The sequence below is a fragment of the Larimichthys crocea genome, chromosome VI (assembly GCF_000972845.2).
Source record: "Larimichthys crocea isolate SSNF chromosome VI, L_crocea_2.0, whole genome shotgun sequence".
NCBI lineage: Eukaryota > Metazoa > Chordata > Actinopteri > Sciaenidae > Larimichthys > Larimichthys crocea.
In genome coordinates, this window is record NC_040016.1 from 13,782,986 (window position 1) to 13,804,386 (window position 21,401).

Sequence of the window (21,401 nt, forward strand, 5' to 3'; positions counted from 1 at the left end):
TATTTATTTAAATCATGTATGTGTGTTACAATGTGTCATTGTGGTTCAAATGAATAATCCTTGATACTGATTCATCTTCAAAAAAAAAGACTGAATTACATTTCTGGAAATATTTCTGTCTCTTATGACACACCAAATCATATCATGCCTACAGTACTCATTTAAAGTTGTAAATTCAGAGTGCAACAAGCCACGACAGATCTAACACTGATGCTGCATTTTCTGTTATTTTGCTGTCTGGGTCTTTTTCTCATAATTGTGTCCGTTCTCAATGAGGCTCATAATAGCAAACACTGAATCAACAAAGACCTGCAACCTCATATGTAAACAAACTGGTGTGTGCAGATGAATAAATTACGTTTAGCTGGCAAGTCTGAAGTAGGCAAGTAGAGCTCTATGCATGTAGCTAAAACAACTGATTCATAATTTCTATAAAATGGCAACTTGGCAAAGTTAGAATGACCCATTGTCACAATTCCTGCAATCTGATATAATTTGTCTTTACAGGTTTACCTTCCCTTCAGCTCAGCTTTTACAGATTCAGTATGTCAGGGCAGCATGCATGTGTTTACTGAGTTTACATTTAAATCTTAAAACTTAATATATTGGGGTTTCAGACCAAACATCTCCAATGTAAACGTAATCACAACATGAGAAAAAATGACATCAAGTCTGCTTTACAGCGCAGACAGTATATCAGAATAGATATTATCTGTAAATATTACCTGTCACAGATACAGTATAGAGATACAGCATATGTATCAAGAAAATAAGAGATAAATCAACAGTAAATTCATTATTTTTAGTACAAATTAACAGCTACAGTTAAGAGACCCATATCAAAAACATGTATTTTGTTAAAAGAATATCATCAAATAGTATCAGCTTAAAAACTGTTATAGTTATCAGTCTATGTACATGCACAGAAATTACATTTAAAGTCCTTTAAACACAATTCAATGCTAAATACTTTTATTCCTTTCACCTGAGGTGTTTGTTGGTTGTGGACTTGTGGGAAGTCAAGTCTCATTCTTTAAAGAGGCAGTGACCCCATTTGATTTATGAATTGATGTCAACAGTCTGGTCCTCTTTGTCACAGCAGTTGCTCCTGGGGGCTTTGCTCGCAGCATACCAACTCACCTCTTTGTCCCCTCTAGAAGTCACTCTGCACCGAGGATACAATATGAATGGATTTCCTCATTTAAAAACATCGTATTGTTGTTGTCACTAGCTAATGATGAATGATCAGACTATCATAAAGTCTTAATAACCCATGCTGTTTGAAAAACAATTATTCCTTATGGGCTTAAAAAAGGAGTTTGTAGTGTTTGTAAGGTTTGTTCATACACAAGTTGATTGCCTGGTTTCCAGGCGTGATAGACTCGGTGCACTAGGAACTCCCCTGACTCTAAAAGCCTGACCTAGTCTCTAAGAATCCCTTCACGCAAGGGTCACTCGTCATTAGAAGCTTAAAGGAAGTGCCCTGCATAAAAAGTATGGCCACCCAAAGCGGTTGGCAAACACCAACTGTGCTTTTCAGGCAGAGTCAAGTCCTTTATTTATGTTGCCCTGTACAACATTATCAGATAGGGAATGCTTGATGAAGATAAAACTTCTGATAATTTCTTGCAGGTATCTGAAGCTAGTACTCCTGGTTTCATGCTGCTTTGCTCTGTGCATGCTTGGTAAGCAGAATCAGCGCATATATTCCTCTCAAAAGTGTTGCATGGAGCTACAGTGCAATAAGTGTGTCAATATAAGTACAGAAAATAACATTTGACTCTGTATAATGTAGGGACAGATACTCAAAGGAAGGTTAAGAGTGAGTTGTGGACTACGATGTGAGAGAGTTTGCACCCAAAAGACATGTTAGAAACAGAAAACCTTTCACTCCAGCACTGGATTGTCTGTTGACAAGATGGTTACAGGTCATTCTCTTTAGCCATTATCCTTCTGGCCTACTGACTCCAGAACAATCACGATTTCTTCAATGTGATTGGCCACCTCGGTCCTAAGGGACCACAAACTTGTTTTATTGGTTGTTGGAGTCAGGAGGAATAGAGTGACTTTGCTGTCCAGTTAGGACACTAGAAAAAGAAGACATGTTGCTAGGATACCTATCATCAGTCTTCTATAAGATGCTGTGAGTGAGAGAGTAAATAAGATAAGAGATTGTAGTGCAGTATATTAGAAGCAAAGGTGTAAGGAATAAAAACAAAAGCATAAGTGGTTAAAAAAAGCAAAAGGATAGAGAGAATTAAAAATGAAGGACATAAGGAGGGCGAATAAAACTGCCTGCATCTCTCTCGCCTTCTTCTCACATGATGTTATGTAACAGTGGCTTTTTTTTCTCATAGTTTTGTGATTGCTGCTCAGTTTGTCTGTGAATCTCTCTATAGCAAATATATTTTCACTCAGAACTGAAATGGTGCTTTCAATAGGTTTGTGAATCTGCTTTTTTCACAGAAGGTTTTGTTTCTTACTAATTTTACTACAAACTGTAACAATAACGTTAGCAGCTCCATGCATTGTTTTTAACTGATGTCTGAACTTAACTGAATTTATTCTGTCTTTGCAGAGACTGACAAGAAAAGAACATACTGATGTCTCCTGTACAATTTTTATATTAGTGCTTAAAACAGGAACATGAACATGCATAATACTTATAAAAGAGTGAATTACGATTACAGCAAATCTATAAAAACATGTATAATGTATAAATGTATAAAGAAAGCTGAGCTAATTTGACATAAAATGACCTGAGACTATTCAAAGGATCAATATTGGGCCATTTTGGGCATATTTTAATGTATTGGTGTAAAATATTACATAAAGCCAATCAAATTACAATCTTTTCTTCACTGTACTGTGTTTTGTCCACCTCATTGCGCTAATGTTGCAGGGCTGCTCTCCTTACAACAGCTATTCACTACACTACAAGAATTCTGCTGCGTGTCCAAGTAACAAGAGTGTGTGAAATATTTGGACACAGTGGTACAACTGATGCTGAATGACTTTCTCTCAATTTACCGTATTCATACAACATCCATTTTCCTCCGACGTTACACTGGCTGAATGTCATATAAACGTAGGGAATCTGACAAATAATCACAGCTTCCCAGTTGACAGGCAACTGAAAAGACAATTGATAGTTAAATCCGGAGGGACATCAGATGATATTTCAAGGGAAAACAACAAGTTTGATAACAAGCTAACCTTAACAACAATGATAAGCAGGTAATGTTAGCATTCGACAACTTCCAAGCTGACATTACTGTTTGTGTTAGACGTAAGCGGTAACATTACACAAAAATATGGTTAACATAGCATTGAAAGCTTGATTACATTCAGTGTGTTTTACTTAGTGGCTTACGCAAATGTTTACAAGAAGTGTTTTTGATATTTCAGAATTACTTTATGCCTTCTCTATCATCAATGCTAACATTAGATAGGAATTTATACAGCTTGCAACTTTGAGCTTCCCATTCTGAGCATGAAGTGAGAGAAAAATAACCACCATGTGAATATGGTTGAATGTCACCACGTCACAACACTAATATTTGCACCCTATGTATGTATTTAACTGTACGAAGACAGGAGCAGTGTAGCTGCTGATTGCAACCTCCTTGCTTTACTCTCTCCTTCCTAGCGTTCCTATCTCGAGACAGTGTTTGTTTTATCTGTTCTAGGCTACTGTAGAAACTCTGTGGAAGAGGATGTATCTGCAAATATAAACGGCTGATTTTAAACAAAAACATAATGCTTTTTTTATTTTCAGGGAATTATACAATAATAAAAACACTGTTGGATATTATATTCCATTTCTGCTATATTCTATAAATAGAGTTCTTTAAATGGTACACACTGGACCTTAAGGTGTATAGCAAGTCATTATCAGCATACGATATAATCCAAACAAAGCATACAAATTTTAGGTTCATAGTACAGAACCTTGCAGGATCAGACAACATTTAAGCAGGGTGAGACACAAAATCTCCAAGAGCCACACTAAATATTTACACAGATGCTATCATTATCAAAAACAATACTATAAGAAGGCTTTAGCTGGTTGTTTGGTTGAACATTTGTGAAATTGCAACTGTCATGGTGTTATTATTATTTTTTTTTTCTGATTTAATGTTACGCTTATCTCTAAAATCCATTATCTGTACCTTGACTGTTTTCCCTCTTTTGTAAATCGCTTTCGATAAAAGTGTCAGCTAAATGACAATTTTTTAGCAGTTTACCAGCTGACATAGCTGTCAACCTAAGCCGGTTCAGCAGGGCCTGAGAATGGCATATTTATATATATTTTAAATAGTGTGCACAAGAGAAAAAAGTCATAATTTTCATGTGGGTAATCACACTATTACCATGCAGGAATATCAGTGATATCTCTTGAGCTCAAAAGAGACAGCTTGTTCTGATGAAACCTGGAGTGGGAGGGATGAGGTGGGTTGTCTCGATCGTACACTGAAATGAAAGCTGACAGCAGCAAAAAAGGGAACAGATATGAAACTTTTGGCAGCAACTAGATGATTGATTGACATGGGACTTGGCAAAACACCCTCAGTCAGCTGTTGGAGTTGGAAGTGAAAAAGGAAAAAAACAAAAACTAATTAAAAAGCTTGAAGGACCATAAAGATAGTCCTCGATGTTGAACTTTTGTTAATCTTCTAAGAAAATATTTTAATGGAATAGTCATTGCTCTGAAAATCTACTTTTAATATTTTATATGTTTGGGACTGTGCCCACTCAAAGGACGAACCCAAATTGACTGACAAAAGACAAAGTCATAACTTCGGCCAGATCTGCTATTCAATGCTTTGCAATGCCAGTGCTTTGCCAAGTGTATAAACCTGCAGTTCAATAGAGACACCACCCCACATCTTCATATCAACAGCAATTTGTTTGAGCAATTCAACAAGACGCCCCTAGAACATTTAAACACGGGTCACTTCACTGAGAAAGCTTTAGACCGCATTGATGCACAATTTTCACCAACAACAAAAAGAAACTGCAAGGGAAAGTGAAAAGAAAAGAAGCTAGGGGAAATGCAAAACAAAGAGCCCAGCGCAACAGATCCCAAACTCAGGTTCAACAAACTAGCTGCAGCCAATCCACTGCATCTATTCAGTCCATTTGAATTCAGCGTTTCTTTTATCCCCATGCGACAATTAGTCTGGTGTCCAACAAAAAGTAGTATTTACATTCACAACAATGGTGTGACAGTATCAGATAATCGTATGAGGGTGTGATAATTAAGCTTGAGTCACAAACATACGCGTGGGCACGCATACACACACACACAGACACACTCTCTGACCCCACCTTACTGCTTTCCTCGGAGAGTCCAATAGTTTTCTCTGCTTGGCAAGAGGGGAGCGTTGAGTAGCTACCAACCAGGCCACCCAGTAGTGAATGAGACCTGCCAGCAACACCCCCGGGCACATGCCAATAGAGCTGAGAAGGCTGATATTGGTATGCTGAATATTAATACTATTAGAGACTAGTGCTAATGTAACAGCATGCACTTTGATAAAGCAGCAACACAGAGAAACAGCAAAGCTGAATCTATCCTCTACACAGGAGTTAACTTTTAATTACGGGTAATTACTGTATGTGATAAAATGTGTATATTATGGGGCTTAATTTAAAAAATACCAGTAGCGAGAATGCAGTTTTATATTAACAATATCAAGACAAAAGTCTTACCTCACATCACTGAGCACACAACAAGTCATTAATAAATGCAAGAGTGTGAGCAGTAAGGGTAGAAAGTGCTGCAGAGGGAGCTCCTCGTTTGCTCATTTGCTTGGCTGGTTGAGTCAACTTCATCAGTTTGTTCTGTTGTTCTGTTGCGTTGTTGACAAAGTCTGTCTGACCCTCCAATAACTGAATAGCCACACTGATGAGACCTTCATTCTCGATGTAGCAGAAAGGGTCTGACAAGGCAAACAAACAGGATAATCAGTGAAATCAATGAAAGTTAAACAATGTACAGCCTGCAGATGTTCACTTCTGAGGTAGGCGGAAAAATACTGGGAAGTAAACAATACAGACACCGACTGACTTGTGCACATTCATTTGGGTACTTAAAGCAGCATCATACATTTTTTTTAAATTATTATTTTAGACCAATGATGCAGACTATAAACCATCCTGGAGATCAATGTTTGGGTCCTGTGTGAAACCAAAAGTTAATTTTGCAGGGTATTATCTATTCCTAACCTTAAGTAGTTTTGGTGCCTACATCTAACCAAACTGTGACCTCAGCAAGCTTAATTTTAAGTACAAACTGGATGTTGCATATTAAATGAGCTACAACATCCTTAGTTCAGATATATCCTGGGATCTTTATGCATTTCTTTCATCCTCATTTCCTGTCATCTCCACTACTGCCATGTCATAAATGAATAAAATGCCGTTTTCGAGCAAGGGACACTTTACCTAAATATAGCATGGCTGTATATCCTTAGTCCTGTTTTTACTCTAACCCAAACTACAATCATTTTCTTACCTTAAACAAGTCATGTTTGTGCCTAAATCAAACCACAGGAGTGGGAGTTGATAAACAACCCTTTTTGTATTTGAAAAGTATAGACAATCTATATAATTCTCCCAAAAACAGCACCAGATAAGAAGATCAGTGACAGAAAGTTAATATGTTCTTACTTTTTTGAAAGGATTTCCTCCTATTTTCTTATAGAATTGCCAGACGTAGACAAAAGTGTCAGTAGTGATGTCATGCTCACTCGCACTCAGTGGCATGATGAAGGTAATAATTGCATTCAAGCTCTTTACCCTGCAGATTTCTCATGGGAGACTGGTAATATCAAACCTGATGTGCAATTATACATTCAGTTATTCTTAGTTCTATCTGTCTCCATGCTCACCTGTCAGACAGCCTTTTGATGCATGAACTATTAGTACATCCTGGAGTGAAATGGACCATGGTTAATGAAGACAAACTGGAGATACCATAGAAATAATGTCTGCTGGTGGTTTCTTTCTCTCTCACTGCCATCCATCCACCTCCCCCTCTCCAACTTGTCCTTATGTCAAGATGAAATGTTGATCAGTCTGGGAAATATGACACCCCCACATCTTCCTCTGAATTTGTCATTTCACTTATCGCCGGCTGACATCTCAGTATCGACACAGTGAGCAAGGGAATGGGGATATAATACCTGTGAGGTTTAGAGGTGGGACGGTAATCACACACCTGTCCATCTGCTGCCACAAGAGAATATGGTGTGATTGTGTCTCTGGGAGTGAGATAGAGGAAGAGAGGATGCAAGCCAACATGTTTGTGTGTATGTGGTGTATGTATGTGTGTGTACTTCTTACTCCAAGGGACGAATGTGACTATTGGAGCTTTATTACTGTACCAAAAAACCTCTAAAGATATCTTTTATACTACTGCTGTTTAAAACATCTCTCTTTAAAGCCCAAGAGATGTTCATTCCAATCAATGCTTTCACTGTTATTTGACTAATTAATTCCACCCAGTCTAAAGTCAGAAGTGTGAGTTAAGTGGTGAAATCAGATACTGGTGGAAATGACACCAGGGTAGTGCTCAAATCAAGACGTCCTCCAAACAAAGCTTGTTCATGATTGCCCTCCAGAACAAGGTCTTTTAGATCTGACGTCACTGTTGGCAGGATCACAATGTTTGTAAGTGGCTTCCAAAACTCACAGTTTCAAAGATAAAAAATGATTTCTAATTTTTGAGGTTTGGTTTAAAATAAGCACTTTAAGATTAGGGGACCTTCATTGTCATGGTTACAATAAAAACTATAAGGAAACGACCATGATCTTCTGTGTTGTACGGCCGCTGGGGGGCTGTGTCACTTGAACATAAGTTTTTGGGCAGGGGTAGGTGTTGAGTACACCTACAGTATATGTCACTTAACTATTTTATCACTATTGTCTGCTCAGGATCTGAGTTGAGATACAACAGTGGCTGGGATTTAAGACCCCAATGGCTCCCAAGATGATTCTGAGAGGTTTCACGATATAATTCAAGCTAACAATGTATACTTCTGTTACACAAATATGCATTTAGTCTTTCTAACTTTTATCTAATTTGTCCTCTCTTCAGGTCTCCAAAAGTCCTTCAAACAAATCAATCTGTAAAATAAGAATCACAAGTGCTGCTTACAACTTATATGCACAGTAAGGCTATAACTTGTGACAAGAGGATATATATTTGTAGATATTGATTTGTTTTATTGTTCATAAGCCAAAAAGGTTGTGAAAACTGAGATAGTGTAGCAGGTTTGTTAGTGTGAAGGCCTATATGAATATTATGCCACAGATGACCCCTACTGGTCAGAATAAGTCATTGCAACACCCCAACCCCTCCTTCAGAGATCTATAATGTCACTTCTTTTATTCTCCTTAAATGACCCTTAGTTTTGCACTGTTTCATTGTGAAATGAAACAAAACGTCAACAAAAAGACCTAAAAGTTCAGACTATGAATGCAGTTTAAGACTACGTGAGTCATTATCTTTTTTGATTACGGTTGTATTTTGTTTTGCAAAAAGGTTTCAGTTCTGCCTAAAGATGTGTCATAACTTTTTTGGGTTGTGTGTGGAGTATTTGTACTCCTGAAGTGTATTGTAGGGATAACAATCACTTTTGATTTGAATCATCCGACGACATAGCTGTTAGTGCCATGAATGCAGCGTGTGCGTGTTTTCCCATGTCATTCCCACAGTCCCATCCCCCGCAACAGGAACCATAGTCTCCCCTTATCCCATTAAGACAATTGCCAAGACTAGCATTCAAACATGTGCACGTGTGTGTGTGTGTGTGTGTGTGTGTGTGTGTGTGTGTGTGTGTGTGTGTGTGTGTGTGTGTTTGCACACATACACACCCACACCCACATATACGGACGAATGCACACAAATATACCAACCCATACACAGACTGGGCAGAGAAAGAGTAATTTCAAAATCAATCCTTTTGGAGAAAAAGAGTAGAAAAGAGAATGAGAGCCCCAAAACCTCCACCAGTGTTGGCTGATTGTAAAGGACTGTCAGTTACTGCAGCCTTCTATTGGGCCAAAGGGAAGCAGCAGGATTCAACTTGGGGCCCAATAAAGGGCTATTCTTCCTGGAAATCGGCACTCGCACATGGACTTGAATGCACTCGAACGCTAATCTTCTGAGCTGTGGGAGCCCACTCTATATTCACAGGCTGTGCCAGTCCAACAGGCACAGCCGTGCATGCTGATACTATTACACACACTACCAGGCTAATGCTAAAGCTAACAAAGGGTTAAGGTTATTGTAGTGAAATCTCAACAATAGCTTTTCATTTATTGTTTGTTTATATGTTGTAAGTAAATGTCTGCTTCTATACATTCTTACACAACTGGTTTAAAGATCCAGGCCACCCATATTATACACACATAAACACATACACATGGGGAAATAAAGACAATGTAAAATTAACATGCTAACCTACTTTTTACTGGACAGTAAAATCGGAAATTTGGAGAGCATTTAGTACTTGTCCAAATTGCGTGTGTAAATGCACAGATATACACATGCATGAACATGTGAATAGCTGCTAATGTTGAGCTTAAACTCTGATGTAGTAGTATTTCCTGTAACCCCACGAACTGTAGTAAAGTAACAAAATGCCCTTTGGCCTTACATTTGCTGCTGACACTGTTTTAGGCTAAAAAAATATCATCATCCCTACCCTCTTTGGATGCAGTGTATAGCTACAATAAAGCCTCATGCAAACCACTTTAACATGTTGAGAAATCCAAAGCTTGACAACACTGCTGTGCTGAGTTGTTGTTGCTTAGCTATGATTGGACCATCACTGTTTGTGGGAGAGAGTCATAAAAACTTACCGACTGGCCTTTTTCCTTGTATTCATTGTTTATTGACGTCTGTAGGATTTGACTCTGTTGACTCCTGTTGGTATCACCAAAAATGCAGAAATGTACACATCACATGTATCAGTCAATCATCTGTAAAGAAACCCTTGTGCCATCAGTTTAAAGACGCTGAAAAGACAGATATCCCACACATTAAATGACCAAATACAAACAGTACACATACACACATGAACATTACAGGTCCAGTTAACACTTCATTTTGGAGATGATGGGCAGTCTATTGAAGGGTGGTATTCATTGCCATCTATCGACCAGCGAACAAACACCATTCGTTATGATTATACACTGACCCTGTTTTCTCTGCTTCATTAACAGTGCGCTGAGCCTGGATCTATTTCTGCTCAGTGTGTGGAAAATTTATAATCCACATCTTACTTTGCACTGATGGCACTTCCCAAAAAAGGAGCCTGCATCTTTATTATGATAATTATCACCTTGATCATGATTTATGATGACTGATCTGCGTTGAATCCCCACAAAGTAAACTCTAAACCAACAGGATTGATTTTATCTGCACTGTAAATTATTCTTTTGTGGTTTCCTCACTGGGAATAAACACATTAGCAACACCTACTGTAAGATTTATGGTAAAGAGAAACTAAGAGTAATCTAATATTGTTCCCAAAGGTGTGGAGAGAGGATTCCCAAATGTTAATGCTTCTATTATTGTGGCAATGCTTTTATTATTTTATCACATGGCACCAGAAACTTATTATGCGCATATTTAAGTCCTCATGAAGTCAAAATTGATGTTTAAGGGTTTTTAATCACATATGTTCAGCACTATATGTCACCTATACAGATGTATCTGACACAACAATGACAAAAATATATTTGGTCATTTCCTTATAACACATACAGAATAGATTTTTTTGTTGTCCCTCTGACTTCCTCCTGCAGTTTAGCTTCAACTTCAATTCGCTAACAGCTAATTAAGTGCTGCTAACGAAATCTGCTGTTAGCATGCAACAGAACTGGGCTCAACCGTTGGACTGGACCAGGTTTGAGCGCAGTCTCTGAGACCAACAGGGAATGCTGACTCAGCCCCAGGATGCCAGGAGCCCAACCTGGCAAGATGGCCACCACTGGTTTCAGAGGTCATGTCCGGTCTTGGGTCTGCCTGTGTTCACTGGAAGGTAGAAACTGGCACTAATTCATGGCGCTAGCTGCTATGCATAGCAGCATAGCATGTTAAACTATATGAAGGTTATAATATGTTAATGTGTACAGCTTGTTTCACTGCTCCAAAGTAACCAAAGAATCATTTAATGCAGGTTTATTCATTTCAAATTGTATGCAAGGTTTTAAAACTGGTCTTGACTATCATTACATTCAACTCAAGCCTCAACGAATAGAGCATAGGCACAGTGACTCTATTTTACACCAAAGTGATGTTGCTTTTTGCCTTCGCCACTGATTTTCCTCTTCAGGTTCTTTTGTGCCACACACGGGAATCTTTTACTTCAAGACAAGACTGAATCACGACAATCTTTGTCTTATTATTAAAGAACATCAATGCTGAGAAGACACTTAACAGGGATGAACATAAATATAATGGTGTCTTCAGTTATCTCTAGTGAAACACTGCCCTCTAGTGGACATAGATATTTAGATAAAACGTCTTCTTTGACCTTTCTATTACACAACAGCCTCACAGCTTCATCTCTCCCTCAGATGTTCAGTAATCATCCAGTGACTAAACTGTTTACTAATGCAGTCTTGGGTTGGCACTTGGTCTCCATCCATCAATCTGTTTCTCATGAGTAAACAGTTTGGGCTTGTCATTTCAGTCAAGTCAACATGTTCAGCAGATTTGTGCCATGCTTTTCCATTTCAAATGACTCTAAAATCATACAGATACTGGTAGGCAAAATCCCATTTTACATTAAATGGAAAGAAGATTAAGTCTTGCTATGTGCTATGATGTTCTTCAGATGCCACCACCACCCTCTCCATCAAAACTGGATGGGATCAATCCGGCACAAACCTACTTTACCACGCTGCTGGCATCAGCAATTTCAAGTCATGAAAAAAAAAGCCATTTCGATGTATTTAACCTGACTGCAGCTCATGAAAATCTTTGAGAAGCTTTTAAATCAATTCAAAAAGCATTGTGTAGTATGTAACGACTTCAGGAGTGTAATTACCACCATAGTGTGATGTGCAGCAAGCTAAACATAACTTAAAGAAACACGGTAGTTTAATACAGTGGTTCTCAGCATGGGGATCAGATCAATCAAGTTGGAGAAGTGAAAAACAAATGCTTGCCCTTCTCTCATGACCACTGCTTAAGTGCCCTTAATCCTTGACCGCTCTGGTGGAGCTGCCCGATGGCTACAGATCAGACTGTGGTTGTAAGGGCATCTTCGAGATGTGAACCTCTGTAAGTGAGTGAACATGGACTAGATGTCCTTGGAAGCAATGTCCCCTGAAAAACGTCCCTAAATAAATAAACAAGAAGATAAATCTGAGGTGTTGTAAAGTGATAAAGAAGAAAGAAGACAAAATACATACAGTTATCTACAGTATATTTTCTAATATGTTTTTTAACATGCTCTCACTATCTCAACAATTATAAAAATGGATTGCCATGAAATTATCAGATAATAATGGTCCCAGAGGAAGAATCCTACTGACTTTGGTGATCACATGACTTTTCCAAGTGCCATATTTAGGTAAAAACTTCAACATGTGAAATACTTTAATACAAATTGGTTTATGCCCAAATACTTGCAAAACTAATGACATTCCCATCAGCCTTTTAGTGGTGCAAAGAACATCAAACATGGTAAACATTTTCCCTGCTAAACATCAGCATGTCCATTTGCATTTAGCTCAAAGCACCACTATATCTACAGGTTAGTACAGCCTCACAGAACCATTAGCAAGACTGCAGGCTCATAGTTATTTATTGTATTCTTATGAAATACTGGACAGTGTTACCTCATCCAACCTATACTCTATCAATCAATCACTCTTTTCTGGAACTCAACTCTTTAACTTTTTCTATGGAGAGTACAAACAGAGAGAAAGGGTAAGAGATAGCATGCAACAAAAGTCCTGAGCCAGACTTGTTGCAATTACTGTACACAGTCATCGCCTTAAACCCCTTGGCCATCAGGATTCCCACATATTGCTTCATTTTAAGAGGTCATAAGGTACAAAGGTGGTTGAGACCCCACTGGTTAAAGGTGTATTACAGAAAAACATATACTATAAGCAGAACTGTTTGCAACATATCAATGAAAATGGAAAAACAAACAGTCATTAGTAGGTGAAGCACAACGAATCAGAACAGGACATGTCACACGGGGCCAGGACACACCATGCTGGGTCATGCTGCTCTGGGAGATTTATTTAGTGATTTTTCGTTTTTTTGTTTTTATTGTTTTTCACTTGCGCTCCTGTCAGGAGTGTGGTAAATGGGACAGTCAAGCAGCAAGAGTCACAGTTCATCATCATCATTATCAACATCATTATTATCATCATCATCATCATCATCATCATCACTGTCACCACCATTATTGTCATCCTCCTCATGATATCATAATAATAATTTTCATCATCATTTAACTTTTTCCTCAAGCTAGAAAATAATTTACATCACATGTTTTCACTGACTTTTGAGACCACAAACATTCCAGCAACACACTCTAGGATTAAGGGTGGGTAACAATCAGAAAAGCATGACTTTTTGCATAGTATTAAATGAACAAAGACATTGAGTTCTTTATTTACAATTATTGTATAGATAAAAAAAATATAATAAAAACAAGATGAACACTTAAATCACTTACCCATAAATGGCTAAGTATGCCAAAAAGTTATCTGTTGGCATTTCTCTTTTTCTTTGTTCCACAAACTGCATGCTGCTAAATACAGTACATCGAGGCAGGTGAGAGTATATTGCAAGAAGTATCATTGATATCATCATTATCATTATCATCAGCATTATCATCATCATCATCATCATCGTCGTCGTCGTCTGTGTCATCGTCAGCATAATTATTAGTTGTTACAACACGTGTTATCATTTGGATGTAATCACGATGTTTTGAAGTGTTTCTGACAGGAGCAGTGATCGATTACATACAGCCAAACAGCTGTGTCGGCAGTATGACTTGTTGTGGTGCATGATGGTAGATGTAGTCAGGAAGAGTTCCTGTTTTCACACCAGTCCGCATGGAGTTTCTGTCCTCATTGCTGTATTTACAAAGATTATTTTTAAACTTGTCGTCTTTGCATCCTTTTAAAGCTGAATGTCCTCCCAGATGTAAAAGTGGTTTGAGAATGTTGGCTTAAGTCTTTTTTTTTCTTTTTTTTATTGAAAATGCTGTTTGTTTATTGTTTTTAATTTTTTACAGACAAATAAACAAATAAATTGTCAAGTTAAAACATCAGAAAGGAAACAAAATAAATCAACAGCTTCTAAGCAGAATATCAGAATCCAGACAGTTTTTTTCAACTTAAATAAGACAGATTTTATTCAAATGGTCCATGTTACTTTTTCAACACGCCTGAGCTGACTGGTAAAGCTTGTGCACCCTCTCCAGATGGACAGATTGACTGGGAAATGACAGAGGAGGAGGATATAAAAAAGAAAAATGATGCTTGGATAAATGATTGTATATACTGTAGTAGTGTATAGGTGTTTTTTTAAAAGTAGAAAAACCGTCAATTTTTTTCAAGTTGCATAATGAGCCTATCACGTCATGCTTGCCAATGACTTCGGTTAGTAATAGAAATAACAATAGTACAGGCTAGTTAAGTGGCCTTGTCCTTCTGAGTGCAATAAGACAGGGTAAATGTGCATTCTGTATGTAACTTCTCTCTGGTAATGTCTGATTGGTCAAAGCACAATAAATAGTTTACAACTAGTGAGTACAGTTGAGATGCTAGAGTACTGTATATTCTGTGACGGCAGGAAGACAAGCTTGGTTAAAACACACAAAAGCACATCTAGAATTACACCACAGAAGTTTTCATTCATAACCAGATAGTGCAGAAAAGGATCGTCTTTTTATATATATAGAAAAAGAGTCAAAGCAACATTCCATTTTTGTTGTAATTTGTTTTGTTTTTTTGTCACTTTTTCCTTTTTTTTTTCTTCTTTTTTTTCGATGTTAAAAATGCCAACAGCTTTGTGGGGCTGTATGTGTCCCTCTGCTAGAGGAAAAATGAAATCCTTTAAAACCAAAAATAAATCAGAATTAAATAAAAAATAAACAACACAATATATTCCAAATTTTAAACAAAAACAAAACAAAGTCTGATTTCCGTGCGGCACAGATAAGCCAAATATAACTTTGTAGATTTCTAATATGACTCGATTGCAGCCTTTTTGATGGTCACATATATATTTTTTTTAAACATCAAGTCCTTTTGAACAAGCAGGTTTATCTAGAAGAAGTTCACTGTAAAGGTCCTGATATCAGCCTTTGACTCGAGCCCTGACCCCAGGCCAGTGCTGAAGCACAGAAAAAATAAAACACAATAAAAAAAAAGAGAAGAAGAAGAAGTAGTGAAAAAAGAATTAAATATCCCCCCTCTGTCACAAAAAGGAGGCCTCTGTTTAGAGAAGGCAAGCCACTCCAACTTGATCCCAACAATCATATAGCGTAATACTAAGATTCCACATTAACTACGTATCCCATTATATTTTGGTTTCTTTTTGTTTGTCAATCCTCTAAAAATATCTACAATATTTGAAAAGATAGCAGGCAAATTCCAGCACATGGTTTTTCAGTAATAACACACCAACACAGCTCTGGTCCTTCTGAGCTCCAGCTTCGCCTCTCTCCTTTTAGAAACCAGGAAGTTTATCTCTACGAGGTTGTAAACAAATTACATTCTCTTTAAGACATAAATAAGTCAAAAGTATTTTGAGCCATTGAAGCAGGAACAAGGCAACATGCCGACAAACAAAGATAAACTCTCTCTAAATATATTTATATGTATTTATATTTATAGAATATTTCCCATAAATGCTATCATCATCAATATTATTTTGCGTTCCTCTTTTCCGACAGGTGCAAAACTACTGTGCAAGTTGAGCCCTACCACCTCATTACACATTTCTGTTTATGGATGAAAGAAATTTTTACAGTCGGGTACATGTTCATGCCACACAGAAGGGAACTTTGCAGGCCAGGAACTCAGAGAAGCTGTCTTTAAAATAGTAGTCCGCCACAAGGCCTAGCCCATCACAAAGAAAAAAAACTCCAATAAAATTAAAACCCTTTTAAATAAAACTTGGGTAATGTACATTCATGCAGGAGCAACAATAATAATAACAATAATAATCAGAATGAGAATCAGAATAATAACAATGTTTTTCAATTTAATTTAAACTATTATCAGTATTGACAATGTTATTGTTGAGGAGAGGGAGTGTAAGGGGAGTTTAGAGTCTGTCCTGTTTTGTGATTTTTACTCCTAAGCAGGTCTCCCTCCTCATCGTCCTTCTCCCGGTGCCACTAAAGACACAGTTCGTTCATACGCAGAGTCAGCGGCACGCTAATACAGTACATGCTAACACGCATATAGTCATACACACCACTACCACCACCGCCACCGCCACCGTACACATACAACCACAAAAGCAGGATGGCTGTGTAGGTTTTGTGGCTTTGTTGCGCTTTTCTGATTGTATGTTAAGTTTGTTTTTCTTTTTCACCTTGCCATATTACTTTAGATTTTCTCCATTTTTCGAGAGGAGTGGGGAGCTTTAAGAGCTCAGGGTAAAGGGGTTAAGATGAAGATTTTACTACAGGACCTGTCCTGTGTAAGTGATAAATGTGGGGTTGGGTGGGAGATGAGATTTGAGCTAGAGTGGGTGAAATTTGGGGGGTGACAAGGTTTAAGGTTGCAGTTAAAGGTCTGGAGGAATTGGAGGAGGTGCCACCCAGACTGCAAGGAAATGAAATTAGAGGTTAAGAGCTGAGGTTAGGATCAGGGTTAGAGGCTGGTCTCCAAGCTGTGAAGAGGGCTGGCAGGGCTTGAGGAAGCGGCTGATTTACTGGTGTCGATGGTGAGATTGATGCCACTGTCGATAGCATTATTATTCTTGTTGGGGGATGTGGGCTGGCTGGAGTACTTCCCCCTCCTCCGAGCAGAATCATCGTCTGTGTCGTCGATGAGGGGGATGTTGGGTGTGGAGTCTTCTATCCTAAACTCGGGGTGTGTCATGAAGTTGTGGATGGATGATCTGGAGTCTGGTTTTTCCAGGCCTTCATAGAGGGAGCTACGGAATGCATTCACAACGCGGATCTGCCATAAAAAAAAGGAAGAAATGAGAAGAAAAAACGATGAGAGGTGAGGCCTGAGACAAAATGGAAGGGTTGGAGGGACCCACGGGATGAGAGGAAAGAGGGAAGTGGGAGAGAGAAGGGACAGAGGGGACGGAGAGAACCTCTCAATTGAGGCGAGGAGGAGGAGGAGAAGGTGAAGGAGCAACAAGAGAAAAGGCAACTGCAGTCTGTGTTCTGCTTTCACACAAGATGACTACAGTTCACAAGTCACTTAATATTGGCGTGCACTAAGAAAAGCCGTGGGGAACACAATCAATAAAAAAACACAACCAAATCATACATTTCAAGGAAAACAAATATCAAAGCAACAGAAACGCTCGTTGTAAGTATACGCTTTAGTCCAATGTGCTGTATACCTAGAAACAAGCCACGTTAATAAATGGAATGCTCACAGAAAAAATTAAAGGAGAATATCACATGCAAGTTTGAAGAAATCTGGTGGACGAGGTCAGTAGAAGGAAGGAGGTTAGATCTGAGAGATCCAATCAGGTGGTTTAAAAACTTCTGGGAGGTACCAGAGCACTGTCTGGGAAAATATCCACACAGACTCTGAATGAGACACACGAACACACAAATATAGCACAGGGTGGGTAAAGCATGGTACCAAACAGGGCAATGGAGACCGTCAAACTCAAGCCTGCATTAGGAGGTTGATTTGACACGAGCATTGCAGTGTAAAACTCACAACAAAACAACATATCCAAAATAACAAAAACAGTGGCATTTAGACAACGAGCGAACACAGCAGGTTAAGATATTATGAACACTGGGTGAACAGGAGGTAAACACAAACTACATGCAACAAGACAACAGGACGGTGAAAAAGTAGACACTGGCACACAGACTGTTGACACAAAACATGTGGAAGTGAATGATGAAAATAATAAGTTTACTGTCAGAGGACTGACGGTCAACTGTTTTCAACTCCATGCACATCTGAGTAAACACTCAAGTATAGGCCCCAAACGACTATGTGAACTCTTAGTGAGGATATGTTTGTATCTCAGTTTCTTCAAGTCAAGTCATGCTTTAATCAAAACCCCACCTGCATGTTCAATATCTTCTGAAATTTAGGATCAACAAGCATAATTTGACAGTTTAAAAGACATTCATGTCGGCATGCGTCGTCGTGGTTGGATTGATGTTCCCATTAAATAAAGGTAGGTAGGAGGTAAATGCCTCTTGTTTCTTAAGGATTTTTGTGACCTGAAGCTATAAAAATATAACAAATATTGAAATCATCAGTCAGTGAAAATGTCAATAAAGCAATCTTTAAGTTATTACAGACCAAAACTGACACAAATATAAGTAAGTAAGTCTGCAAATTATAAATATGAATGTATTCTTCTCACTGAAGTCAGATTTCAAATTTAATGTTTGTCTATAAAATGCATGAAAATAGCAACAACAAAAAAAGAATGCTCTTCACAATTTTCAAAATCTAAAAGTGACGTCTTCAAATTGTTTGTTTTCCATCAACCAACAATCCACAACCCAAAAACACTTTAAAGAATTTATCGATTATCAAAATTTTCCTCAACAATCATTTTAGCATTTAGAATATTTTGAATTCAAATTGCTTCCCAATTGTTTGCCCAAAACATCTTAAATCTAATTATGAAATATAACATTGGCATAATGTTATTTTAGTTTTGCAATGGGAAATTGTTCTAAATTAAATGTTACTTTGAAGTTATATTTTATACAATTAATGAATAACAATAATTGGTGCACCCCAGAGAATTGAATTAGAACTTATGATACGTTAAGCAAATACTGTTTATACTGTAAATATTGTAGTACTGCTACAATGTGGCAGAGAAAGGTGTACGCAGACATAACAGATAAAGAAAAATAATAAGAGGAGCCTGTCTGGATGAGCACATGTGACAGGATGTCTGACAAGTAACATTGATGGGGTGTCAGAAACGGGTGGGGGGTTGAATTTGTGTTGTGGGTGCTGCAGAGCATCTATGCCCGTAACTGTGGCAACATGACAGTCAACTACACCGACAATATGAAGCGACAAGACGGGATGAATTATTGGTGCAGTACTGCTTCATGGTGATTCACCTGTCCTCCTGTCCACACACCCTAAGCAAAAAACAGAGATAGTCCCTGATACAGTCACCGGTTGTGGGTGGATTGCAGTTGCACCATTTGGGATCCCCATTTAAAAGGGCTTTTAGATTTTTTTTCCATATTGTTGCTTCCTTTTTTCTGGTCATTGCAGATGATTTGTCAACTAGAGAACACATTAAGATAACAGTTCCCACTTAATAGAGTGTGATTTGTCTCATCAGTAAGAAAACTCGCAGACGAAATAAGACAACATTGCAACTTATACTTGAATGTTTACCCAGTCTCTTGGTGAGTTGATTAGAATTAGTTCACATTAATGTCTGTCAAGACATATAAATGTAAGGACTGGAGGATGGGATGATGGATGAGGGGATGAGCAGAGGGAGACAAACTCACAACCTGAAATGTCACGCCGTGGGTATCACCCTTAGTCCTGCGCTCCTAGCACTCTGAGGAAACAAACACATTCACCGATGAGACGACAGTAGACCCAAGCATGGGAGGAGATATCAAGATGAATTTGAAATCCAGTATGAACAGCAAAAAAAGACATAAGAAAGAGAGGAAATGAAAAAAAGCAGAGAACAAGAAAGAAAAACATAAAATAGACAAATCTTCAGAGATGCCAACCCCAAAATGGAGACTGTCATTTGTTTCGGGAATTAGAGAAAAAAAACTTTTTGTTCATGACATTATGGCACCCCTGAAGCAAAAGAGAGCAGAGAAGCAGACTGACAGATCTGACTCACGGCCAGTAGTGGGAGGAGCAGTAGCAGCAGTAGTGCTTGTAGGAGAGGAAAGGGCATTGGACAAGGACACGTGACTAGGACTAGAAACATTGGTTACATCCTGGTTCTGGCTGGTGGTGGACGATTGGCGTCTCAGAGCCCCTGCCCCCTGAAAGGAGGTGCCACTCTTGAAGGTGTTGACTACTTCAATCTGTGGGACAGGAGAGGACAAATGGCTGCTCAGAGTGACAGAGACCAAATGGCAACACAGATTGACTGGCTGGGTGACTTTGGTGGTAAACAAAGTACAAAGTGTCTCAATCATGATACGATGAAAGCGGAAGGTCAGGGTGTAGTATCCCCTCAACGAAATGCTGAATTTGACTCAAAGGGATAATTCACCCAAAGTAATTCAACCCAACTTTTACTCTTTTACTCATCACAAGATTTCTGTCCCCACACAAATTTGATGGAGGTGAATTCTTTTTTCAATTGTTTTGCTCTCAGCCCTGACAAATTACATATAAATAACCAGAAGAGGTAAGACAGAAAATTAGTTTGCTAATTTGGGTGATCTGACCCTTTAGAAGTCAATGTATAGCATACAAATGCAGCCATTAAGCATTCAAGGTAACTGTTCATTATATTTCAGAAATTAGAGAAAAACTATGGTTTAGTACAACTAAAACCAGTTTGATTATCTAACTGCTGAGTACAAACGGAGTACAATGTCATCAAAACTGATCAAACTGATGGATAATAAACCATAGTTTTTTTTTGTTTTGTTTTTTTTTTACTTAAAACCTGAATTTCTACTGTATTTTAACCATGTTTGGCTGCCTCTGTAGGATACTGGTCCACAGTATCATGTCGTGGGATAGCTTCACCCTGAACCATTAGAGACACATCAGTGAGATGAATTCAAATTGAACACATAGGCCGAACTGTCACGAGTATCACAGTGATAACGGTGGTCACAGTGGGAACAATTCAGTGACTATGTCCGATTGGATTCAACCCAGAAGTTTGACCGTCGATCTCCCGCAGGTCCACATCGGTGATCGCCTCAGTCCAGACAGAGAAAGCTGCGTCTTCATGTACCTAAATCAATCTGCTTCAGACAAAACGACTTTAACACTGTTACTGACTAACATGAAGAACATACAACATAGTCTAGTTCTTCCTCTTAGGGGTAATCTTCTCAGGTAATGCCTGAGGCGGTGTGACTTCCTACTGAAAATGGATTACGTGACAAAGACAGACAAAGACAAAACATCAAATGTATTCTTGTTGGTGTTAATTGCTAGTTAAGTAACCAAACAAAAACTTAAGTAATTAAGAGTAAACTTGTTTAAATCAA

At 38.3% G+C, this 21,401-nt stretch overlaps 1 protein-coding gene across 14 annotated transcripts in view; it reads right to left on the reverse strand.

The window, feature by feature from the left end:
* Positions 1–13,250: 13,250 nt before the first annotated feature.
* The window catches only part of atp2b2 (ATPase plasma membrane Ca2+ transporting 2), a 110,915-nt gene continuing 102,764 nt past the window's right edge, over positions 13,251–21,401 (reverse strand). For 8 of the 14 annotated variants that reach the window (XM_027279672.1, XM_019277312.2, XM_010744545.3 and 5 more), the window contains one exon: positions 13,251–17,190. In XM_027279672.1, the coding sequence (XP_027135473.1) occupies positions 16,879–17,190 (312 nt within the window). In that variant the 3' untranslated portion in view covers positions 13,251–16,878. Of the gene's footprint in view, positions 17,191–19,709; positions 19,763–20,062; positions 20,253–21,401 lie in introns of all 14 variants that reach the window. The other 6 variants (XM_019277319.2, XM_027279673.1, XM_019277315.2 and 3 more) reach the window with 4 other exon arrangements.